At 30.4% G+C, this 24150-nt stretch overlaps 21 protein-coding genes and 1 non-coding gene across 22 annotated transcripts; 14 read left to right on the plus strand and 8 right to left on the minus strand.

Annotated features, from left to right (window-relative positions):
- Positions 1-69: 69 nt before the first annotated feature.
- Positions 70-767, minus strand: NEPG_01009 (uncharacterized protein). The gene has a single exon (XM_013203383.1). It carries the CDS (start codon positions 616-618, stop codon positions 76-78), a length of 543 nt encoding a protein of 180 aa, XP_013058837.1. The 5' UTR covers positions 619-767; the 3' UTR covers positions 70-75.
- An 882-nt stretch (positions 768-1649) lies between these two features.
- Positions 1650-2492, minus strand: NEPG_01010 (uncharacterized protein; the record flags this gene model as incomplete). Its single annotated transcript, XM_013203384.1, has 1 exon — positions 1650-2492. One exon carries the CDS (start codon positions 2490-2492, stop codon positions 1650-1652), a length of 843 nt encoding a protein of 280 aa, XP_013058838.1.
- Positions 2493-2817: 325 nt separating this feature from the next.
- NEPG_01011 (uncharacterized protein) lies at positions 2818-3648 on the plus strand (the record flags this gene model as incomplete). Its single annotated transcript, XM_013203385.1, has 1 exon — positions 2818-3648. One exon carries the CDS (start codon positions 2818-2820, stop codon positions 3646-3648), a length of 831 nt encoding a protein of 276 aa, XP_013058839.1.
- A 181-nt stretch (positions 3649-3829) lies between these two features.
- On the plus strand, positions 3830-4456 carry NEPG_01012 (small GTP binding protein RAB8; the record flags this gene model as incomplete). The annotated part of the gene is made up of 1 exon (XM_013203386.1): positions 3830-4456. The coding sequence occupies one exon, from the start codon at positions 3830-3832 to the stop codon at positions 4451-4453; it is 624 nt and encodes a 207-aa protein (XP_013058840.1). The 3' UTR covers positions 4454-4456.
- Positions 4457-5499: 1043 nt separating this feature from the next.
- Positions 5500-6351, plus strand: NEPG_01013 (uncharacterized protein; the record flags this gene model as incomplete). The annotated part of the gene is made up of 1 exon (XM_013203387.1): positions 5500-6351. The coding sequence occupies one exon, from the start codon at positions 5500-5502 to the stop codon at positions 6349-6351; it is 852 nt and encodes a 283-aa protein (XP_013058841.1).
- NEPG_01014 (uncharacterized protein) lies at positions 6327-6720 on the minus strand (the record flags this gene model as incomplete). The annotated part of the gene is made up of 1 exon (XM_013203388.1): positions 6327-6720. One exon carries the CDS (start codon positions 6718-6720, stop codon positions 6331-6333), a length of 390 nt encoding a protein of 129 aa, XP_013058842.1. The 3' UTR covers positions 6327-6330.
- A 490-nt stretch (positions 6721-7210) lies between these two features.
- NEPG_01015 (uncharacterized protein) lies at positions 7211-7621 on the minus strand (the record flags this gene model as incomplete). The annotated part of the gene is made up of 1 exon (XM_013203389.1): positions 7211-7621. One exon carries the CDS (start codon positions 7619-7621, stop codon positions 7211-7213), a length of 411 nt encoding a protein of 136 aa, XP_013058843.1.
- Positions 7622-7938: 317 nt separating this feature from the next.
- On the plus strand, positions 7939-8053 carry NEPG_02672. The gene has a single exon (XR_001214616.1). It is a non-coding gene; the product is annotated as a 5S ribosomal RNA (ribosomal RNA).
- A 227-nt stretch (positions 8054-8280) lies between these two features.
- On the plus strand, positions 8281-9603 carry NEPG_01016 (uncharacterized protein; the record flags this gene model as incomplete). The annotated part of the gene is made up of 1 exon (XM_013203390.1): positions 8281-9603. Exon 1 carries the CDS (start codon positions 8284-8286, stop codon positions 9601-9603), a length of 1320 nt encoding a protein of 439 aa, XP_013058844.1. The 5' UTR covers positions 8281-8283.
- A 155-nt stretch (positions 9604-9758) lies between these two features.
- Positions 9759-10190, minus strand: NEPG_01017 (uncharacterized protein; the record flags this gene model as incomplete). Its single annotated transcript, XM_013203391.1, has 1 exon — positions 9759-10190. One exon carries the CDS (start codon positions 10188-10190, stop codon positions 9759-9761), a length of 432 nt encoding a protein of 143 aa, XP_013058845.1.
- A 98-nt stretch (positions 10191-10288) lies between these two features.
- NEPG_01018 (uncharacterized protein) lies at positions 10289-10993 on the minus strand (the record flags this gene model as incomplete). Its single annotated transcript, XM_013203392.1, has 1 exon — positions 10289-10993. The coding sequence occupies one exon, from the start codon at positions 10991-10993 to the stop codon at positions 10289-10291; it is 705 nt and encodes a 234-aa protein (XP_013058846.1).
- A 164-nt stretch (positions 10994-11157) lies between these two features.
- NEPG_01019 (uncharacterized protein) lies at positions 11158-12555 on the minus strand. The gene has a single exon (XM_013203393.1). It carries the CDS (start codon positions 12113-12115, stop codon positions 11189-11191), a length of 927 nt encoding a protein of 308 aa, XP_013058847.1. The 5' UTR covers positions 12116-12555; the 3' UTR covers positions 11158-11188.
- Positions 12556-12605: 50 nt separating this feature from the next.
- Positions 12606-13016, plus strand: NEPG_01020 (transcription initiation factor; the record flags this gene model as incomplete). The annotated part of the gene is made up of 1 exon (XM_013203394.1): positions 12606-13016. One exon carries the CDS (start codon positions 12606-12608, stop codon positions 13014-13016), a length of 411 nt encoding a protein of 136 aa, XP_013058848.1.
- Positions 13017-13489: 473 nt separating this feature from the next.
- On the plus strand, positions 13490-14338 carry NEPG_01021 (uncharacterized protein; the record flags this gene model as incomplete). Its single annotated transcript, XM_013203395.1, has 1 exon — positions 13490-14338. The coding sequence occupies one exon, from the start codon at positions 13490-13492 to the stop codon at positions 14336-14338; it is 849 nt and encodes a 282-aa protein (XP_013058849.1).
- An 818-nt stretch (positions 14339-15156) lies between these two features.
- NEPG_01022 (uncharacterized protein) lies at positions 15157-15492 on the plus strand (the record flags this gene model as incomplete). The annotated part of the gene is made up of 1 exon (XM_013203396.1): positions 15157-15492. A coding segment is annotated over one exon (242 nt), but the record flags the coding sequence as incomplete, so codon positions are not given.
- A 175-nt stretch (positions 15493-15667) lies between these two features.
- Positions 15668-17560, plus strand: NEPG_01023 (uncharacterized protein; the record flags this gene model as incomplete). Its single annotated transcript, XM_013203397.1, has 1 exon — positions 15668-17560. One exon carries the CDS (start codon positions 15668-15670, stop codon positions 17558-17560), a length of 1893 nt encoding a protein of 630 aa, XP_013058851.1.
- Positions 17561-17840: 280 nt separating this feature from the next.
- Positions 17841-18226, plus strand: NEPG_01024 (uncharacterized protein). Its single transcript, XM_013203398.1, has one exon. The coding sequence runs from the start codon at positions 17959-17961 to the stop codon at positions 18166-18168; it is 210 nt and encodes a 69-aa protein (XP_013058852.1). The 5' UTR covers positions 17841-17958; the 3' UTR covers positions 18169-18226.
- Positions 18227-18477: 251 nt separating this feature from the next.
- On the minus strand, positions 18478-18784 carry NEPG_01025 (uncharacterized protein; the record flags this gene model as incomplete). Its single annotated transcript, XM_013203399.1, has 1 exon — positions 18478-18784. The coding sequence occupies one exon, from the start codon at positions 18782-18784 to the stop codon at positions 18497-18499; it is 288 nt and encodes a 95-aa protein (XP_013058853.1). The 3' UTR covers positions 18478-18496.
- On the plus strand, positions 18783-20013 carry NEPG_01026 (uncharacterized protein; the record flags this gene model as incomplete). The annotated part of the gene is made up of 1 exon (XM_013203400.1): positions 18783-20013. The coding sequence occupies one exon, from the start codon at positions 18783-18785 to the stop codon at positions 19989-19991; it is 1209 nt and encodes a 402-aa protein (XP_013058854.1). The 3' UTR covers positions 19992-20013.
- A 188-nt stretch (positions 20014-20201) lies between these two features.
- NEPG_01027 (uncharacterized protein) lies at positions 20202-20714 on the plus strand (the record flags this gene model as incomplete). Its single annotated transcript, XM_013203401.1, has 1 exon — positions 20202-20714. One exon carries the CDS (start codon positions 20202-20204, stop codon positions 20712-20714), a length of 513 nt encoding a protein of 170 aa, XP_013058855.1.
- Positions 20715-21012: 298 nt separating this feature from the next.
- Positions 21013-22284, plus strand: NEPG_01028 (uncharacterized protein; the record flags this gene model as incomplete). Its single annotated transcript, XM_013203402.1, has 1 exon — positions 21013-22284. One exon carries the CDS (start codon positions 21013-21015, stop codon positions 22261-22263), a length of 1251 nt encoding a protein of 416 aa, XP_013058856.1. The 3' UTR covers positions 22264-22284.
- Positions 22285-22321: 37 nt separating this feature from the next.
- Positions 22322-24064, plus strand: NEPG_01029 (uncharacterized protein; the record flags this gene model as incomplete). The annotated part of the gene is made up of 1 exon (XM_013203403.1): positions 22322-24064. One exon carries the CDS (start codon positions 22322-22324, stop codon positions 24038-24040), a length of 1719 nt encoding a protein of 572 aa, XP_013058857.1. The 3' UTR covers positions 24041-24064.
- Between the last annotated feature and the right edge of the window lie 86 nt (positions 24065-24150).

Here is a 24150-nt window from a genome sequence, read left to right on the forward strand (position 1 = left end):
AAATTATAACAGTATATATAAATGGTTAAATAAGCAATTTCTGTTGTAATATAATATACATTTATTTACTCACAACTAAATCTGGTCGGACTTAACAGATGCATTTTTATCATGGGAATTCTTCTTCACTTTCCATTTCTTTGACCTTCCATGAATGTAGGGATATGCTGGGGAAGCAGTCACCTCCTCTCCCAGAGCACCTTCCTGTTTTACTCTTTCAATTAGGCCCAGTGCAATGTTTCGATCAGAAGAACTCTTAAACTCCAAGAATGCGTACTTTCTGTCATTATCTGCGCTACTCTTAACACACACGCTCACCGGAAGCAATTTATCAATAAGGCCAGAAAGGTTTTCTTCGGTCACATCCCCAGGCAAGTTTCCCAAGAACATCTTACGCTCACAGTCATTATCATACGGCTTTGGTTTCTGTGTCTGTGTTCTTGTTTCACTTGCTGCCCATTGCACGGGAAAGGACTGACCTAGAATAGTTACATTAGAAGATGCAACTGCCTTGGCACATTCTTCAGAGGAGTATTCAACTGCTGCTGTACATGTCGTACTCTCTGGCGGACTGGTTTTTATATATATTTTTACTGCAAGACTTAGGTTAGATATCATACTCACATTTTCATCATGTTCAGAAACACGAACCAATAATTATAATCACATAACTTACATTTCACCTGTACCCTTCAGAGCATTAACAATATCAAAGATTGTAAATGTCTTTGGAATACTTTCAATATTTATCCTTTTGCCAATTATGCTCCTTGACATTGCAGGGGTCATTAAAAAATAAATATTTATACTTTTATTTTTACCAGAAATTATTATAAATTCTATAAATAATACTGTTTAATAATAATATTTAAGGAAATATTTTAACCACTGTGACGTAATACAACGAGTCAAGCCACCACCCTGCTACGTAGCCAAGAGAGTGAAAAGAGTGAACTGTGAGAGTTTTTTATTATCTTTAGGAAGAGGCCTAAGCCAGCACAAACACTAAGTCCCCGGCGCAGTTGTGTTAGGCCTGGCACTGAAGTTAAGCTGTCGATGCTTCTCCAAGTTCTCCTAATTTTTAGGGGAAGATCTCCAGTTAAATAATCGGAAGTTGATATACTGATTCAGAGATCCAGACCTTTGCTTTGGCGGGATCATCACGCAAGATGGCGCGCAGACGGATTGCCCTCTGAGCTCACGTCTGAGTGGTGGTATCACCACACCCTACACAATGCAATTAAATAAAGGCTTACCTAAATTAGACTTACCTTCAGATTATACAATATGTAATATATCATTATTACTTATTATGCAATATGTAATATATCATTATAACTTGCTATTACTTATTACTTATTATGTATTGTGTAATATATTATAACTTATTACTTTCTATAACTTATTACTTATTATACAATGTGTATTAACAACTGTTTTCTATAAATTGCTATTACTTATTATGTATTGTGTAATATATTATTTACTTATAACTTGCTATTACTTATTACTTATTATTTATTACTTATTATGTATTATGTAATATATTATAACTTATAACTTATTATTTATTTATTACTTATTATGTATTGTGTAATATATTATATTTATTATTTATTTATTACTTATTATGTATTGTGTACTATTTATTATTTAACACACAATGTATCATAAATCATCCTCTTTAAGTTATTATATGGTATTGACCCACTAAACATCCAGTATATTACATCTGTATATTCTATGTTCTTGTTATACGTTATTACCATACGATCACTTGCCTCTAATAATTCTTCTTCAGATGGGTCATAAATTGCCTCTCCCTTCAGTACAGCACAAGATACAGTTACTGGATAAAATTGTACATAATTTATTACTGATTTAGTAATAAGTTCTGTCTTGTACTTTAATTGTATATTTATATCTGCAAGTGCCCTAAAAATGCCTTCTGTGATAATTTCCAACAAGCCGCCTTTATCTAATATTATAATTATATCTAGCTTAATACTTATTACACATTGTGTATTAAGTAATGACAGTTTATCAGGGAATATTTTTGAATTGTTAAAAATTTTATCTATTTCAGTTTGAATATTTTTATCATTACAATTTACACATAGTGTATTAAGTCTTGATTTATCTGGTGATGATTTCTTTATGTCTATTGTCTTATAAATAATAATACTTGTTGAGTATAGCTTACTATATTTTGTCTCTAAATATTTTCTTATTAATAATGATTCATTTCCCATGGTAATATTTATAACCCGTTCTTCATTAGTGCTCCTGCCGTCAATTCTGTGACTAATAGTAGGGATACAGTTAAATTCAGTTCTATTAACGGTATAATTAATAGAATTAGATTTATTATCGTATAATACGTTACTTACATTATTAGTAAGTATATTATTTAGTGTAGTATATGTACTATATTCTGTATTAACATTATTTAGTGCAGTATGTGTACTATATTCTGTATTATTATTAGTCATTGTGTAATAAATAATTTATTAAAAAAATATTTATATACTGCACAATATATAATAAGTTATATATTATTAATACTTATTGTAGTATGTGTAGTATATTATACTTATTATAGTATGTGTAGTATATACTGTGTAGTATATAACTTAATACTTATTGTGTAATAAATACTTATACTTATTATAGTATGTGTAGTATATAATGTATGTTTTTATAACTTAATACTTATTGTGTAATAAATACTTATACTTATTATAGTATGTGTAGTATATAATGTATGTTTTTATAACTTAATACTTATTGTGTAATAAATATTTTTTTTATTTTTATATGGAGTGTAGGCGTATTAATACGACAGTTATTTCATTTGATTATGAAAATTCTGATACTTTAAAAAGGAATCAGTATTTAACGGTTATTAACTGTAAATTACCAAAAAAGGAAAGTAGTATTAGTAATATTTTTAAGGTAGAAAGGAATTCTCATTTTTATTATGGGATTATCACCAATAGAAGTACAATTATTTGGTTTAGTATTTTAAGTACGTCTTCTTATTTAGGTGAGTATGGCGTATTTCTTAATAAGGAAAGAACAAATATTTTATATCCAATAATTAATACAGATAATAGTAAACAGTATAATGAGAATCCTTCAGAGAGTACATACGCATTAAACAATGAATCTATAGTTATATTCACTACGCTGTACATTATTATATGTACATGTAATAAAATACTTATATATGATAATAATGGTATAATACACTCTGAGATAGATCTAGGGATTGATAAAGTATCCAGTATATATGCTACATTATGTAATACGTATTTATTCATTAATTTTGAGAAGGGAATAATTTCATTATACAGTATTGCTAAAAAAGAGTTTATTTACAGGAAAAAGCACTTAATTGGAGAATCTTCTGTGTTTGGGAATGTTTTCAGATACTTAAGATACTTTACAATATCAAAGAATACGTTAATTATAGGGAGAGTACGGGATGGATCTATTCTATTAGAACTATCATATCCTGAAGAACTTTCAGCTGTATCCACGGATATTCTACAGAAAAGAGTAGTGGTAGGGTCAGTTACAGGGACAATATATCATACACGGTTAGATAATTTACAGAGTGAATTCTCTTCTGTGAAAATTATCTAATTCTAGGATTAAGGAATGTTTCTTCTCAAATTCCGGGAGGTACATATTTTCAATATCTGACCAGCAAATATTTATAATTGATGCTAAAAACGGTAAAACTGTCAAAACCCTACTAAACCCTTCACTTAGAAATTATTTTACATTTACAAGCAGTAGTAATTTACATTTCCAATAAAAAAAAATGAAAAATGAATGTTTACAGCTAAAGCTGCTAATAATTGGTGAGAGCAATGTGGGGAAGACTTCAATCCTTCAGAGATTTATTGAAGATAAATTTGAGAAGACATTCTCTACAACCATAGGAATTGATTTTAGGTCTAAGAATATAAATATTAATGGGAAAGAAATTGAATTACAAATATGGGACACAGCAGGGCAGGAGAGGTTCTTTTCAATAACAAGGAGTTATTATAGGGGATCAGATGGGATATTTTTAACATTTGATTTAACATCAGAAGGGTCATTTGCTTCTCTTAGTAAGTGGATAAATGAGATAAAAGAGAAAGTTAATGAGAATGTACCGGTCTTCCTTTTGGGGAACAAAAAGGATTTATTAAAAGGAAAGGAATTTGAGACAACTGAAATATCAACAATTAAAAAAATAAAAGAAATTTCTGAGGAATTAAAGGTTCCCTGGTATGGGACAAGTGCAAAGAGTGGAGAGAATATTGAAGAAATATTTATGGATATGGCATATACGATAATACAGAACAAAAAAGGTGTTAATGATACAATTAGTAAGAACACGTTTAAATTTACTAAAATGAAAGTTAGTGATATTTTTTGGTGTTTTAAAGTTAAATAACTGTTACGTTTAATAAACAGTTATTTTTAACAATATAATTTAAAAACAGTTACTTTATATTTTCTTATTACTATAAATTAATTAATTTTTTTATTCTTGGGTAAATCTAACTTATGTTAGTCTTCATTAGTATAAGAAATTAGTTATCTAATTGACTACGTTCCAATGAAGTACATAAATATTACTCTGGGTGAGAGATTCATTCATATGCATATCCCTCAATAAGAGTTAATAACATTTTATCTTAATATCTTAATAGTACAGTATAATAATACCAACAGAACAAATAAAAGTAAGCAAGTAAAATAAAAAAAATAGATTATACAGTATAAGTATATTATACGTAGTATACAGTATATAATTAATAATATAATATTTATAGTAGTAGTAATAGAAGCAGTATACATGTATATAAATAGTAGTAATAGTAGATATGTATTGTATAAGTAATAGTAGTAATAGTAGATATGTAACTAATAGCACATTGTGTATAAGTATAGTAGTATAATATGGTATAATATTATTTATTATGTCTTGGGAAGTTGTTTAACCCCACATAAATGAATATGTTACTTAACTATTCAGTGACTAGGACCTAGTACATGTACATAGACTGTATTATGAGAGTTGATTTCTTAGAGAAAGTCATTAAGATACTTTAATGTTTATTGAATTTTGAATACGTATTTATAGATCGTATGATCAATTTAATTTATGTTTAATATGTTGTGCCAACAACTATTTCTGATTTAATTGGCACTGTTATGTTTATGTGAACATTCAGATAACTCATGTATTACGATACTAATATTAATCTTAGTATACAATAATGTGTACCGCCCATACCGTGCTATAATAACTCTGTATTGACATTGTCATTGAGAAACAATCTAATAAAGTATAAGGGGCGAATGTACGGCACTATTAGAACATTCAGTTAAGTGTCCCATATATAAATAAACTGCTATTCTTTTAAAAATAGACTTATTAATTAATCAAAATTATTCACTTATAAATATAATTAAATTTTTATAAGTTATTTACATATGGGAGAACTGGTTGAATTAGAAATTAAAAATATAGAGATAGATTTTATCTATTTATACAATTATATAAAAGTAATATTTATTGGTCTATACCCGAATAACGAGAATGCATCACACAAAAATGATAAATGCAATATTCATAATTGCATAAGGACTTTTGTTATTAATGGTGATGATAGCCATGAAGAAATTGAAAAAAAATGGTTAGCCATACCTCCTACTAAATATTCTAATGCATATAATTTAGTTTATCTTGGTAGTATATTAATGGTTATATTATACTTAATATCACTTAAATCATTCCATATAATTGAAGAAAAATCAGCCCATGCATTAAGTAATTTAATACCCACAAATATACATCCATTACTTCATGAATATGTATTAAGTGGCAATTTCCTTTATACACTACTCCAGATTGTTTCTGGTAGTTATATTGTTATGGGATTAATAGAGCCAGTACATTGGATACTTAGAAAATCTAAAAATATTGCCAAACATATAATAAGTAGTATATTCTTAGGCTTATTCACTATGGCATCTGGATATACTATTTATTCAGTTATTATATGGACAGTTTCTTTAATCTTAAGATTAGTTGAAGATTATACTATTATATCAAATATAATAGTATACGGATATTTATTAGCTACTTTTTATGGGTTATGCTTGTTATTATATATTATTTATAAGAAAAAGCAGTCAAATAGATGCATTGGTGAATACATTACTTCTATATTATATACTATTTTATTAATAATGTGTATTGCTGCTGTTATATACACATATAGTAATAATATTTTTGAAATAATTGAATGTATTAAAAATGAACTATACATGATTTATTTTTAACGTACTCACAAGGAATAACGACACCGCCGCCCTGCTACGTAGCCAAGAGAGAGAAGAGAGTGAAAGGGGAGAGCTCTTTATTGCCTTTAGGAAGCGGCCCAAGCCTGCGCGGACACGGAGCCTCGGGTGCAGTTGTGTTAGACCCAGCGCTGAAGTTAAGCCGTCGATGCTTCCCTGAGTCTTCCTCCAATTTTTAGGGGAAGATCTCCGGTTAAATAGTCGGAAGTTGATATACTGATTCAGAGATCCCGGCCTTTGCTTTGGCAAGATCACCACACGAGCTGGCGCGCAGACGTGAGCCCTGAGGGCGATCCGTCTGAGTGGTGGTGTCACCACAATTTTAAATAAAATATTATTTATGTCTTTCATTAAATGATATTTATACAAGCATTAGAACATAAATAACTAATAAAATATATTTTATCTAACTAATTTTTAGAAGAAATTCCGTTTATTAATATAAGATATAACCCGATATAAACCAGATGGTTAGTAAATGCTTCTTTAATGGAAACCAGTTTATTGTAGTGAGTACAACATAAATGTCTCCGATGCTCCATATACCGATTGTTTTGCCCCTAGTGGGGTATAACAAGTTAATATTATAGAGTACTAGTATAATAGTAGTATATGTATATGTATAATTTTATTTATTCATAATCTTCTTTGCTTCATTAGGATATAATAATATTATACAAAGAATAATCATAGAAACAACCATAAATATTATAATAATTAGTAATGTAGTTATACGTGTATAATTATTGTTTTTATGACCATTAGTGCCTAAAATATCTGATTCTATTGACTTAAATAATTATTAATTACATTATTCTTGAAATTATCAGTATTAAACCCATTAATCCCCGAATAACCCGAAATATAGTTTTGATTTTTTAATTTCATTATTAATATTGAATATTTGTCTTTCTTCACTCATTAGCTCATTTAAGTACTTTTTAATTTTTTCTATATTCTCATTTTTATATAATTTAATATCAGATATATAATGATGACATATAGACATCATATATACTGTATTATATAAATCATGAATATAACGATTTAAAGAATGTTCATTATCTTCAACATAAATAGAATTATAAATTGAATCTTTTATGAAATAAACAAAATCAGCATTACTCCACTTATATGCTCTTGTAAGTAAATATAATGAATAAATATCGTCATAAATGAATCCTAATCTACTTATATTTGAGTATTCTATCCCATTCTTATCTGTTATTGTTGGATTATCGCCATGTTTCATTAGTATATCTAGTTTTAGGATTTCTATATTTAAGGAAATATTTTAATCCCTGCACAATGCAATCGAATAAAGGATTACCTAAATTAGATCTACCTTCAGATTTTATGTACATATTAACAGTAATTACTACACAATGTATAATAATTAATATTTTATGTACAATGCATAACAATATATAACTTAATATACAATGTGTAAATATTACTACTTACTACTGCATTACCAGTAAACATTACTACTTACTACTGCATTACCAGTAAATATTACTACTTGTTACACACTGTGTTATAACTACTATAACCCGAAAACATACATGTGCGGCCATATGCCTGCGTACACACCAGAACCCGTTCGATCTCTGAAGTTAAGCGCGTGACAGCTTTGATAGTACTGCGATGGGAGACCGCGTGGGAACACAGAGTGCTGCACTTTTTATTATTTTTACAGTAACTAAAATATATTACACTATGTGTATAAAGTACCGCCCATCCTATGATTTATTACACATAGGGCAGTAATAACACACGGCACAGCACTACTTATAACACACTGTGTAGAATATCCTGCACACGCAAATAATCCTCCTTGGTATTTTACTCCTCCCCCTGATTCTCCTTTATTATGCTCCTGCACTTATAATACACTTAAATATTTGCACACGCATGAACACACAGCACACCCCACAGCATACAACAAAAAGATCATTTGTTTTTACACATAGTGTATATAATACTGCCATACGCTCATTATTATATACACTATGTGTAATATATCTTATACTTTCTGGGTATACACTCTCAGTATGCAGTATGCCAATTAGTAAATTGCCCACCGTATTACTAATGATTAGTTATTCTATGATAGGCATTAAAGTACTCTATATACTATGCATTGTGATATACTTGTCCATATATAACCATTTCTTTATAACCAATGTGTATTATAATATGAAACTGTCCATTATTTATAACACATACCTTCATATATTCTCTTCTAAGCTGTATACTAATATTAGCTGTATTAGTTATATCTTGTCTTGTTTATACTTGCTCAGTGCATATACTATTATTTATTACACAAAGTGTACTATATTCTCGTGTATATGCCTTACATGGAATACTTTTATATATTTATTAGTATCATTATATACGGGATATTTATACGGGAACTATTTAGTCACAAATCCTTATAAGCCATGGGACAGTCAATTAGTGTATTACTTATTACATAATGTGTATAAAAAAGTGTATAAAATACCCGGCTTATCCATCATGTATATTATACAAATATTAAAAGTAAGTGTACAGAAAGTCTTATGCACGTATAATAAAAAAAGTATTACTAATAATATTACACATAGGTGTATAAGTAATAACCATAACACATTATATAATACACATAGTAGTATAAGTAACACATTATATAATACACATAGTACACTAAATAATACTAACAGTATACTAAATAATATACATAGTACACTAAATAATACTAATAACACTATGTGTAATAAGTCATCACAAATTAAACCCATTAGATATGATCAAATAGATATAATACTTTTAAATCATATTCTATTTAATAATTATACTTATAATACAGTAGATAATAGATTTAGTACATATTATATTATTACTAAGTCTATGTTTATTAGTAATATTGTTTCCATTATTATCTCTGGTAATTTATTTTTATTTTTTATTTTTTTATTTGATTATAAAAATATTTTTAGTTATTTATTATACTTTACTATATTTACAGTAATTATCATATCATGTATAATAGGTGAGAGCATGTCTATTAGGTCTATGATGATATTTAAAGATATTTATGGTGATAATTATAATAAAGAAATAAATTTAGTATATGAGGATATATTGCATAATATGTACTATATTCTATTAAATATAGATAATGCAGAGTATAATAGTAATAATATTATATATGATATAAGACTAATAGATACATTAGATAAGATATAAAATATAAAAATAATAAAAATCAGTTATAAAATAATAAAAAACCAGTTATTTATTGTGAACTATTCATCCTTTATTAAAATAAAATATTATTTATGCCTTACATAATGTATAACACATAATATTGACGTACTCATAAAGAATATTTATTTTTGCCATTACATAATATTAAAAATATTCATAATTTTGTTTGTTTCATTAAAATATAACCCAAATATTATACTAAGAACAATCACTATAATAATCATAATTACTGCCACAATTATTATAGTTTTAGTGCACATTCCTTCGTTTGTAGCACCATATGTACCTATAGCATCACTATTTTCTTGGTCTGTAGGAACAGGTGTACCTACAATATCATAAGCATCAGATTTTATTGATTTAAAATGCCCTTTAAGTAAGTTAGTTCTAAATTTATCAATATTAAAATCTGTAAGGTTTAATGTTTCGGTTATATAACGATTTAATCTTGATATACCATGCTCAGTACGCCAAACAACAATATTTTCCATATTCTTCAGTTGGTTTAAGCATGTCTTAATTGTATCTTTGTTCTTATCTTTATCTAAGCTAAATTCATTAACCATATTAGACATAGTATATATTGTATAATATAACCACCCAATAGAACTATATAATTTTTTATCTTTATCTTGAACATAAATTGAATTATAAATTAAATCATTTATAATGTCAAGAGTAAAATTAAAAAATCCGAATCTTTTGTTCTTGCAAATAAATGTAATGAATAAATATCATCATTAGTTAGCTCTAAATCACATATATTTGATTGTTCTTCTCCATTCTTATCTGTTGTTGTTAGATTATCGTCATGTTTCATTAGTATATTTAATACTCTCTGTAATCTAGAACACTCTCCAGATTCAGTTAACTCAAGTATTTTAACTATGGCATCTTTTGAAGTTATTTCTTCATCTAGTTCTGATATGCCTGCTTTCTTACACAGTATATTAATAGAAGAATCATAGAAATTCTTTCTATACCTATATACTTGTGCTATAATCATATGATTATCCCTTATTAATTTATAAAATGCCTGTTTTTTACTTTTACTGTCTAATGTCTCTGCTTCTTCTTTAATCATATCTATAATTTCAGATATTTGAGTTATAGAGCTATTGATTTTTGATATAGTAGTATCTTCATTATAAACACATTCAATATTTCTACTATATATTTGTGTATAAAATATATTATATGCCAAATTAGTCAGTGATTCTGGTAAATCTTTAAATATTGGGGTTTTTCTGTTAATACCCATCACTATTTTATATATTTTTTCTATATCTCCATCTTGTATTTTTCCTTTTTTATCACTGAATTCTTTCTGTAATTCTATTTTTATTTCTTCATCAATATATTCCCCCATAAAAATAAAATATTTTTCATATTTATGCGTTTAAAAAAACGGAGAAATTAAAATATTTTATCTGAAGATAAGTCTAAATTGGGTATGTTCATTATTAAATGCATTCTGTAGGAGCTAAAATATTTCCTTAAAATATAGAAATCCTAAAATAAAATATTATTTATGCCTTACATTTATTAGTAATTTATTTCTATTTTAATCAAATCTTGTATAATTGTTTTGTGATTTTGGTTTTCTTGGTGCATCTTCTGACCAACTTACATTCTCATCTTCTTTTACACCGAGGTATTCAATTAATTCTTTAAGTGCACTCTCTTTGTCTGTGATGTGCTCCTTTTTAGTTACCCTTAATGATCCCTTGTACGTCTTGACATATTTCTGTGCTAATTGATAGATCACAGGGACACCTTTTATTATGCTTTTAATTCTTTCCTCAACTGATTTCTTATGATTTGTTTTATATGGAAGAACTTCCTGTGGGAATCCTTCAACTCCCTTTAAATTTGTTAGTACAGGAAGTTCTTGTTTTGTAATGGCTAGGATATTCTTTCCTTTTGCTCCATTTCTGGCGGTTCTTCCTGCTCTGTGAATGTACGTCTCTTTTGAGTCTGGTGCATCTAATTGTATAACAATATCAACACTTGTGAAATCAAGTCCTCTTGCTGCAATATCTGTGCAGAAGAGGATCTGTGGTTCTTTCTCACTGAATTTATAATATGTCTCAACCCTTTTATTCTGGGACATATTCCCATTTAAGTATAAAGCACTGATGCCCACCCGCATTTTCTTAATAATAGTATAGTAGAAAGTGACTTCTTTGCACGTAGTAAGAAATACAATAATCCTTTTTCTGAGGTTTTGTTTGATAGTTGTATATAGTAAATCGAATTTCTGTGCTGGTGTGGTTATGTACGCGGTTTGTATGAGGTTTAATGGCTCTTCATCTTTGCTTTCACTTAGTGAAATGAATTCTGGGTTTTCAATGTCCCAGACTCTTTTAGCCTGTGCAATTGCATCTGCTGTGGCTGAGAATAGGAGAGTCTGTCTTTTCTTTGACATATACTCTAGAATGCTTTCAACTGTCTCTTTGAATCCCCATTTCCATGAGCTTATCTGCCTCATCAATTACTAAACACTCTAAATTATCCCCATTGAAATTCCATCCCCTCTCTAAATGATCTAATAATCTGCCTGGTGTGCATACAACTACATTTAACTCCCCAACCGCTTCTTTCTCTCTCTCTACATCTCTGCCTCCAATTAGCAGACCTCCACTTAAGTGCGTAAACTGCCCAAGTGTCTGTAGAACAGTAAATATCTGCAGTGCTAATTCTCTAGTGGGTGTAATAATCACAGCACCAAGACCATCTGCACGCGACCACTTTACTTTCAATAATCTCTCAAGCATAGGCACTAAAAAAGCCAGAGTTTTGCCAGATCCAGTTTTTGCTGAACAGACTATGTTCTTTCTCTTTAGTGCCAGTGGAATAATCTTACTTTGTACTAGTTTTGGTGTTTTAAACTCCCCGGCATCTAACCCCTTTAATATAACTGAGCTTAGCCCAAATTCTTTAAAAGACATAAAATATTTTCACAGAAAGAATATTTTATAATGGGTTCTTCAGACAGCTTAGCACCAAGAGATGCTAAAATAATCTCATTAATTCTGAGATCTGTTGGAATTGAAGAGTGCGAACCAAAAGTGATCCTGCAGTTCTTAGAAGTAGCATACAAATATTTTATTGAAGCCCTAGAAGATGCGATGTTATACGCAGAGCATGCAGGCAGAACAACTCCAAATGGTGCAGATATTAAACTGGCAATTCAAACAAAAGTGGGAAAGTATTTTGTTCCTCCTCCTCCCAGACAATTTATGCTGGAAATAAGTTCAAGAATAAACTCTAAACCACTCACTGTATTAGAAACATCTAACCTCATAAGAATTCCTGGTGAGAAAACAAGCCTGTTAGAGCTGTACTATGCCACAATAAGAAAGGATGAAACCCGAAAAAGGAAGAAATAAATATTCTATCTTATTATCCGTTATTTCTTTATATTTAACAAATCTACCATACTCACAAAAATCCTGCTACTGCTCAGACTATGTAGTCTAAGATATTGAAAGAAGGCCATTTATTATGAATATGGCATGAACTGTACTTACTCCTAAAGTATACTGTCAATACTCCCTTGATTCGCTCCTTAAATTAGAAAATAAATCAGCTTAAATACTCGAAAATTAGTCTGGTGATTCCTATCCTCTGCCTTTGTTTTAATAAAATAACTGTTAATATGGGTGCTCTAACAGATTATCCTACATAACTCATGCCCACTTAGTATTACCACAGTAATAAAAATAAATTATATACGTATACTTATTATGACTATTATATAATAATTACTGCTTGTGTATAAAATACTTAAAGGAGAAATATAAAATACTTTAATTCGTCCGTTTTTTAAAAGAGTAAATAAGCATAAAATATTTATAAATGCATGGTAGGACATATTGATGAGAATGAGTTAAGAATAAAATTACAAAGAGAATCCAAAGATAAACAAGGAAAGGTAGAACCAAAAGATATCGATAAATTATTTAATATAATAACAGAAATTAACAGAGAAAGAAGAATATTCACTGATTTACCTGAACCACTAAGTATTCTGGCATATAATATGCTTTATAAGCAAATGTATAATAGAATTAAATTTAAGCAATATACTGATGATTATATTGTATCAAAAATGAATGACTGTATAAAACATATAGACTTAATTATAGATATAATTATGAATGTGGCAGAAGAATTAGAGAGTGACGATCAAAAACATGCATTTTATAGATTGGTAGGGAATAATCATATGATTATGGCACAAGTATATAAATTTAAATGGGATTTCTTCATTCTTTCCATTAATATACTGTGTAAGAAAGCCGGCATACAAAAATTAAATGGTAAAATAACTTCAGAAGATGCCATGGTTAAGCTATGTGGGTTAACTGACTCAGGAGAGTGCTCTAGATTACAGAGAGTGCTAGATATATTAATAAAACATGGCGATAATCTAACAATAACAGATGAGAATGGGATAGAACAATCAAATATAAGTAATTTAGGATTGACTGAAGATGATATTTATTCATTATATTTACTCGCAAGAACATATAGATGGAATAATGTTGATTTTAATAAGTTTTTAAATGATTCAATTTATAATTCAATTTATGCTGAAGATAATGAGCATTCTTTAAATTATTCTATTAGTGGTTTATATAAAACAGTATTTGATATGTCTGAAAGTAATGGTATATCAAATATTGAATCATATAAAATGAGAATATAGATAAAATTAAAGAATACTTAAATGAACTAATGAGTAAAGAAAGAATGGGCATTGATAATGAAATTAGAGAATCAAAAGTGTATAATCATATAAAGCACATAAACACTTTAATATTGAAGACTTCAAGAATAACGTAATTCAAAAGTATTTAAAATCAATAGAATCTGGTATTTTAAGTATTATTGGTCCATATGGCACTACAAAATTGTAAGTAGAGAACCAAAAAACACGAATAGAATACAAAATAATGGGATTAACTCTAAAGTAGTAACTTTACCAGAAATACGCTCTACACTAACACAGCCTATAAATAAACCTAAGAGTCAGTTAGTAGAAGCTAATAAATTAGGAAATGTAAATAATAAGAACCAGACAGAAACCATCTCTACATCCACTCCACCTATTCATACTTTTTCTATTACTCCAGACCGGTCTAATGAAAAATTATCTCCACAGAATAAAGAATCCCCTACAAGTTTCTGGAATACTAAAAATATGCTAATTATAGTAATATTTATGATTATTTCGATGATTGTTCTTAGTATAAGATTGTTACACTCTAATGAAACAATGAAGATTATGAATAATTTAAATACTTCATTGTTTTAATATCTATAAACTTTAGACGACTTAATAACCATCCCTGAGCCAGAAGTACAGATCTAACACACCAAGAATAAAAGCAATAAATAACCAATTAAATAATACCATTTATAAGCATGCCCATATCAAGAACTTAGTAGTGTGTTATACAGATACTTCACATTTATCATCTGTAAGTCGTGCCATTATGCCTATGCATAAATGATATTTATTCTTTATGACGTACTCACGAGGAGTAACGCCACCGCCGCCCTGCTACGTAGCCAAGAGAGAGAAGAGAGTGAAAGGGGAGAGCTCTTTATTGTCTTTAGGAAGCGGCCCAAGCCTGCGCGGACATGGAGTCCCGGGCGCAGTTGTGTTAGGCCTGGCGCTGAAGTTAAGCCGTCGATGCTTCCCTGAGTCTCCCCCTAAATTGGGGGAAGAGCTCCGGTTAAATAGTCGGAAGTTGATATACTGATTCAGAGATCCCGGCCTTTGCTTTGGCGGGATCACCGCGCGAGCTGGCGCGCAGACGGATCGCCCTCGGGGGCTCCCGTCCGAGTGGTGGTGTCACCACACTTTATAATATATTCAGATGGGATTATTCTTATTATTTGAACAATATTGCAAATGTAATGATGCATGGACTAAATTAAAATAATTTTTGACATCACATATCAAAGAAATCAATTTAATCATGTTGTCTATAAATAGAAATTGAGAATTAATTAATGCTAAAATTTCCTAATGAATAATTCTAAGAATTCAACTACAAGAATAGCACAAAATATAAAAGAAGTATTAACAACAATAAAAGCAAAAGAATGCACAGTTAAAAGAAGGTTACAAACACTAAAAAACAGCAATATTATAGTTTTAGCTGTGGTAGTGCTTTTTCTGAGGGAGATATACTCTTCAAATATAGAGATGGTATCCAATATGTTATCTGTTGTAGAAAATTATACAATAAGTAGTCCAGAAATAGGTGATGTGGAAATTCATCCAGATGGAAATTTGAATCTAATGATGTCATATGTGCATACTAAGAGTGGGCATATGATGATATTAAGATGTTTGAATACAAACATAATAATGGGGCATCCGGAAAAAATGGTAGAAATGCATAACCAACTCAATAGGGACAGTACAAAATACAATACTGGGAAAGATATGCTGAACCCTATTCTACCATATGAAGGAAATGTGCTAGAGTATATTAAAGAACACCATGCGATTCTTCTTTGGCTATATGATTCTAATGGTATGATGTCATATAACTCGAAAAAAGATGATTTGGCACATTTGTTTGCAATGAACTCTATCAATGGAAAAGACGAAGATGAATACATTGAAGGAGACTATAAGCTAATGGCTGCATTATTTCTTCTATCAGAAGGTCTTAAGTTGCCTCTTAAGCATGAACACATTAATGACGAACCAAAAATTACTTTATACAAGTATAATGAAGACAATGAAAATACTATTTTTCAAATTAATGACATACCATGGAATGAAAACAAGAAGAATCAAAATGTACGCGAATTAATTAACTTTTTATTTAAGTACTACAACAGCCCTGTATTAGAAGCTGCTGGATTTAAAGATCCAACCAACTATGAAGAGTATGCCACAGGAAATTTTATATACACCCCAGGATTCCTTATACGGACCTACATATACCATTATTTAAATAGAATAAAAAGAACAGAACCAAAACTGTTTGTTAATGCAGTGCATGATATATTGAGGTTGTATATGCCAAAAAAGGAACAAACTAGCGATAAAACAGATATACAGTCTAAAGCAGAGGAGATATTCAAAAAGCTCTTTATGGTTACTAGTAATTCAGAATCGGACATTAAAAAGAAGAAGCGCCTTATGATTAGAGACATAAAAAATATATTAGAAGTAAATGACTTCTTATATAATCCTAATAGTTGCAATCTTGCTAAAAAAGAGACCACTGAGTTGGTTGATATGCTTAGCGCAGATCTTTCTAACAGAGAGAACGACTCCTTTATGCGAATTGCGCTTAATGACTATATGAAATACTTATCCGTGCATAAAAAATATAATAATGAAGATGAGAATGGTATTGCCAAATACATGTTTGAGTTAAGTAAGGAGCAATTTGAAATGTTCTCTAAAAATAAGCTTATTGGCATTAAGCACTGTGTTCCATATGCGGGAATACCAAACCAATATGATTTAGCTTTTCTACTAATAGCAAGAGCATTTAGAATGAATCTGAAGAGAACTGACCCTGTAATGATGCTAATTAAGAATTTGCTAGCAAATGCATATAGGAAAATCTCTGTGGTCAATAATGAACAAGAATATTTGGTACATTATATTGCAGCTTTTATTCTTGAGACATATATTGACGGAAGACCTAATATAACTTCTATTCTAGACCCGAAATCATTGAAGACTGATGAAATGCTAGAAGATTCTACAGAGAAGCTAAAACCTATTTCAGATATACTTGTATATCTGTCAGTTAAGCGTGCAGACTCTGCACTTATTAAATTTATACTGGCATACAAACAAATGGAAAAGATATATAATAATTTATGTGGCATAGGTAAGCTAATAGAAGAAAAATTTGTTTTCTTAGAAAATAGCATTCTTAAAATTTGACTTTTATTGAATCTGTATATGTATTTACAGTCGGTATAATCAATTTAATTTATGTTGACTTGTTGTGACAGCAATAATTTCTGATCTAACCTGTGCTGCCATGTTTATGTAAACATTACAATAACTCATGTCATGCTAAACTAATACTATTCTTAGCATACAACAGAAAATATATCTAAACAGAAGAAAGCACAGTGGTTTTCTATCATATAATAAACCATGCCTAATGTGGAAGCCTCATGCCTGTAAAGTCTTATAGAGCTGTTATATATGAAATTGAAGCTATATAAGGCAAGAATAATAAAAATTTTAATGGGCTGATTATTGCAAGGGGATAAACAACTAATACAATTGTTATTTGTCTAACCCAAGGCAGATCATTAAGAAGAATTAAAGATATGATAAAAACATCATGGGTACAGAAAAAGGAAGGATCAGATAACATCTTATTTATACCAAATATTCCCAGGGGTGTATTTGCACTATTATACATTCTAAATAATCTAGATATTGATTATAGTAGGTCCGTAATATCCGATACCAATGCCTTGATATTTGCAACAAGACCAGGCACTAGCAAATCACTACAATTTAATGGTATGGTCTAAAATAGGAAGTGTCTGGGACGAATGTACAGTGCTTAATATCCACTCATTTAAGACCCCACAAACCTTATATCAATAAACTGGTATCTATTAAAATGGCTCTATGCGTAAATCTACAAGAATGACATAGAAGTTCTTATTATACATATACTACTAGTACATAATATACACACATACACACATATATATACACATGTATATACTACTATATACTATATATACTACTAGTACATAATATACACATGTATATACTATATATACTTATTTATACTTATTTATACATCTATACTACATATATATTTTTAGTCTAATTCATTTTTATTATTTAATTTTATACTTCATCTGGATTGAATTCTACTTCTGAATTGGCTTTAAATGGAGGTAATCCAGTGTATGGGCAAGAAGAACATCTAAATGCATCACCTAAATTACAATTACCACAGTTTGATTCAACTGGTATATTATTACTGGTGTTTTTTAATTCTTCAGCCTCTATCTCTTTTTTACCACATGTACAATTAGCACAGGCTCTTCTTTTCTCTTTCCTTACTGGTTTTATTAATTTGCTTATATCTTCTGTGTATAATAATTCTTCATCTGAAACAAATCCATCCTCCATGCAATTATTCTGTATAAAAAATTGTAAAGCATTAAAAATAGTTTACAAATTATTTTATATGAAAACAGTTGAGCTATGCGCGGGATACTTCAACCTCTTAAAAACCATAATGGGTGCTGGTATAATCAGTTACCCAATGTTTTTCTGTACATACGGTAGTATTACTGCTACTGTATTTTCATGTATTGCTGCTATTCTAACTTTCTTTAGTCTTATGATGCTGTGTGAGTGTGCAGACTATGCAAATACTCGGGATAAAACATTCTCTGCTGTTCTTAGTAAGATATGGCCTGGTATATCTGGGATGTTCAATGTAATTGTATTTGTTAAGTGCTTTGGTGTGAGTATCTCATATTTAGTCCTGTTACAGCCCATGCTTATATACCTCCTTAAAATGACTGGAATAGTATACTTACAGAATATAACTAAAGTACAAATAACTCTGTTGTACGTGCTGATTATGTTTCCTATATGTACAATGAAAGACTTAAAGAGTCTTAGGTACAGTTCTATGATAGGTATATTTGGCGTGTATATATGTATAGCAGGCAGTATATATAATTATATGCTCATAAGAGATAATACTCCTGAATTAATGCCAAATCCTCCTTTTTTTAATTATCCTTCATATAAATGGATAGGATCAGTGGGGCAGTTCATATTCTCATTTACATGCCATCAGAATATATTCAGTATTAGATCTTCTCTAACAAACCCCAGTAGTAAAAATATGAAATACATCACAGGGCTTGGTATTGGTACTGCATTAATACTTTACGTTGTATTTGGGTTTATAATTTATATGGCATACGGTGATAAAACACAAGATAATATATTTGTGTTATTTGCTGATGGGAAGATTAAAAATGCAGTGTACATATTCTATACTCTGTTCATATCCTGCTCACTCCCCTTGCAAATATACCCAGCAAGAGACTGTCTAGTAGAATGGGTCAGCACAAGAAGTAACAAAAATACATTTTCAATCAGAGTATGGTGCACTGGCCTACTTATCACGGCAGCCGCCCTAATTTCTTTACCTAAAATATCTCTAACAACCATCCAAACAGTAGTTGGTGGTACTGCATCTACAATTATGTGCAATTTCATTCCCGCTGTATGTATTATGAAAATACCCAGGAAGAAGTCATACATTGAGAAAAATCACAGCATTTCTGCTAGTAACTTACGGTATACTTGCAGTTAGTGGGGTTTTTGTTAAAGTAAGCAGTGAATTAAAATAAATTAGTATATATTACTGTATTATACGTTATTTTAATATTTCAGTTAATAACAGATTAATTCATCCATTTTAATAATAAATATTTTAAAAGTCTTCAGTTATTATAAATACACTTTAAAAATAAAAATAAAATATTACTATAACTTATAACACATGTATAGAATAGGATAAGGTATGCGTGTGGTAAGGATAAGTAAGGAGTATATGAAGAGGGGGAATAAGTTATATCTAATAGGAGTGGTTATGGTGTGTATTGTATGCTATAGTATGGTATATTTACTGACCATACTCTATCTTACTATTACTACACATATACCCCTATCACACCACACACATGCCACTCTTATTATACCCCTATCATCCATTATCCATAACCATACCTATAACACATCATTCCCTATCCCTACCAGCTATCCTCATCTATTCCCTCCTCTTATCATCTATCCCATGTTATCATCCCTCTACCTGATGTCATTATCTCTTCACATATCCACCTCTTATCACCTGTCTTCTCTTCTCCTCTTCTTTTTTCTTCTCTTCTCTTCTCCTCTCCTCTTATCATCTGGTTCCTCTTATCACCTGTCTTCTCTTCTTTTTTCTTCTTTTTTTTTATCTTTTCTCTATTTATGCTTTTACTGTAATCGCATTTTATTAATTTTACTATTATTCACTAATAAAAATTATTAATAACACATAGTGTAATAAATTATAGTTATTTTTATTTATATAATTTATGGTACAATTACTATAAAGTACTATTAAAATTAATAAAATATGTTTCTACCTTTACTATAAAATAACTTAAAACATTAAAAATTTTATCATTGATAGGCTGATTGAGAGAGAAGAAAGGACAAAAATACAGAAAATACTCCTATAATCAGAAAAACTGAAGGTTTTACATAAGAAAAGGGGCAATATCCTTCAATACGCCAACTGACCAATAAACAGACGATTTCATAAAACTCTCTGCAAAATTTTCCTTATGAACAGCGGAGAAAACCACAGAAGTGCTCTGGCAGAAATAATAACCATATACAGAAAAATGAAAAAAGGAAGGGAAATGCCACATGTATACAAAAGTAGAAAGGGGAGAGAGATAGATGAGACAACAGAGTCCGTCTCCGAGACAATAAGAAGTATTCCTAATATAAGAAGTCAAGAAAGAGAAGACTTAACACAAATGACATTTAATTTTTCTCCCCTACACGCGCTTAACCCATCTGGTCACAAATATTTATTCTATTCAAAGAGTTCTGGCTTAGTGCAAACACAAGTGCTCGGGAACATAACAGCAAATTATTTAGAAACAAACAAAACCAACTTCTTTTGGCTGAACACGTTCAATCCAACAGACTCTGACTTACAGACACTTTGTAGTATGTTTGATATTCACGAATTAACTCTATTAGACATAAAAGAAGGAAATACAGATGAGAAGATAGAGGTATTTAAGCACTACACTTTTATATCAATGAAGCTAATGGTTGAAGCAGATCCAACGAATGACGACATCGACTTTAACATTTTAGTGTTCAAGGATTTTGTACTGACATTTCACGACAAGCCATGGATTAGTGTACAAGATACGTTTAACTTTATAGAATTATTATCAGCACACACACCGCTTACTCCCTCATGGGTTTTGTATTCAATTATAATTGAGTTCTTACAGGATATAAAATATCTTTCTGATGGGTGCACAGCAGCAACATCAGAGATTCAAGCACTGTCAAAGACATTTAAAGAGGCTGACATGGCAAGCCTTCTAAAAAAGAATTTTACAGTGAGTTGCCAAGTGAATTCGCTTCAAATAACCACTCGGTACAAAATAGAAATACTTACAACGATAAAGAATCGGTGTAGGAAGAGGATTGTACCACTCGTGCAGAAATATCTTTCTGAGTCAATTGAAGATCTCAGAGATTTATCAAAGAAATTAGGGGAGAATCACAGAGTATTAGAGAGGGCGCAGGATACGTACTTAGCACTGCTGAATGTAGCACAGACACAGGAAGGGAATGAAATGAACAAGTCTATGCGAAGAATGAGCTTAACTGCACTAATTCTATCACCGTGCCAGTTACTGTCTGGTATATGGGGAATGAATGTAAGAGTGCCAGGGGAAAAGAATGAAACCCTCTACCCATTCTTTGGAATAGTCTTTTTATCGATACTTCCATTGGTTTTCTATTTTTACGTGCCAATTAGACATGCACTCCGGCGTATACTTTGAATATTTGAATAAAGAAGTCGGCAGTTTCACGTATTAATACTTTTCCGATTTTTATTTCATGGCAAATACAAACAAAGGGTCTGAGGATGACAGACAAAGGGAGCCATTATTACAAAAAGATGCAGCAGTAGAAAGAATAAGTCCTTCTGACACACTTAGTTTAATGCACGGCTGGAGATTTGTTCCGGACGAGATTGAATTAAAGAAGAGAATGCTTTATGCGCTGACAGTTGGGTTTGAGTGCTTATCAATATGGGTGTATAAGCAGATAGTTCCGTATATGGACAAGTACGGAGGCGAGGACTTTGAAACAACAATATTCCCAAAATTATTAAAGGGCCACACACAGTCAAAATATACCCTGGTAGAAATACGACAGGAAATAGAAAGGAATATTGTTGTGTTAGTCAATAGAATATACGGAAAACATGCAGGACGGTTCTTTGGAGAAAAAATAGACAAAGAAGCAATGAAAGATCTGTGCAGTGATAATTCAGAGAAAGACACTAGCAGCATACGTGTTTTATACTGTCTATTACAGCTGCTACTCACAGAGATTGAAGAAATAGATATTAGAACAATCGAATTAATAGTCTGTCTAGCACAAGCACTGGACAGTAGAATATATGATTATTTAACATCATACTTCAACAAAGAAAAAGATCTTCTTTTAGAGATTCTTCTGATTAAAATGAACCACAGAGAAATGGGCTTCCCCAAGAAGAATCATTTAACAGAGAAAGACATTCAGAATATATTTGGAGAATTAGAGAAAGTATCTTACACAGAGAAAGAAGAAGAACAGCTCACAAAAAAAATAATTCTAGAACTTTCAAAGGAAACAGAGGTAGAAGCCTGCATGTTTTTCATGGTGCATGCCCTGGTCTACATAAACTGCTGTAAATCAGACGAAGAGATCCTACAGAAGATAATTGATAAATTAGAAAATAAAAACAGAGTGATCCGAGGACAGTGCGTGGTAATTCTACGATCCTGTCACCAGCACAAGGGAGTGATTGATGCATTGATTAAAGCATCAAATGACCCAGATGATGATATAAAACGACAAATACGAGTGGCTCTATCAGAAGCAACCTCAGATTCCAAAGGAAAAAGAGAAGAGTTAATAAACCACTACATAAATTGGCTAAGCGAGAATGAGACAGATTATATTATGCATCTGGCAGGTGTTCTTACAGCAGCAAAATCCATCAACCACATAAAGCACACAGAATTATACCAGAAGTACTGTAATGGCCTAGAAAAATTACCAATAATGATTCAAACCCATTTCCTGAGCGGAATAATAAATGTGTTCTCTTTATACATAAACCCAGAAGATCTCATCAAAGAAGAGATCAAAGAAATGGCGATAGATGATAAAAAATCGGGAATTGAATTTCCATCACCAGAATTATCACAGAAAATAGAAATTCACTCGTACACACCAGAGAATGCAGTGACAGATTTAGAAAGAATCCTTTTTTCTCTTATACAAACAGAAGAAATCCTCATTCCTGTAATAAAAATACTTCCAAAGATGACGGGGTTATTAAGGAGCTCATTCTTAATAAAAGTCCTTCTGGTATTGTATGAGAAAGACCCAAAAAGAAACTGGAGGTACTGGACATATTTATTAAGTACAACAGAAGAAGTAAAGCGGGTTATAACAGGAGCAAGTAAAGAGAGAATAATTAAACACATAAAAAGACTTACTAAGCACTGGGCTAATATAATACGTAATACAGCAGAGAGGACAAGTAAGGTATTTGAATGAGTCTATTATAGGAATGTACTGAATAAATAACAAGTATAATACACTGCAGTAGAATTAGTGTTTGACTCATTCTGTGGATATATCTTACTGATTAACAAGTAATACGTATT

Source organism: Nematocida parisii, assembly GCF_000250985.1.
Source record: "Nematocida parisii ERTm1 unplaced genomic scaffold supercont1.2, whole genome shotgun sequence".
Classification (NCBI taxonomy): domain Eukaryota; kingdom Fungi; phylum Microsporidia; genus Nematocida; species Nematocida parisii.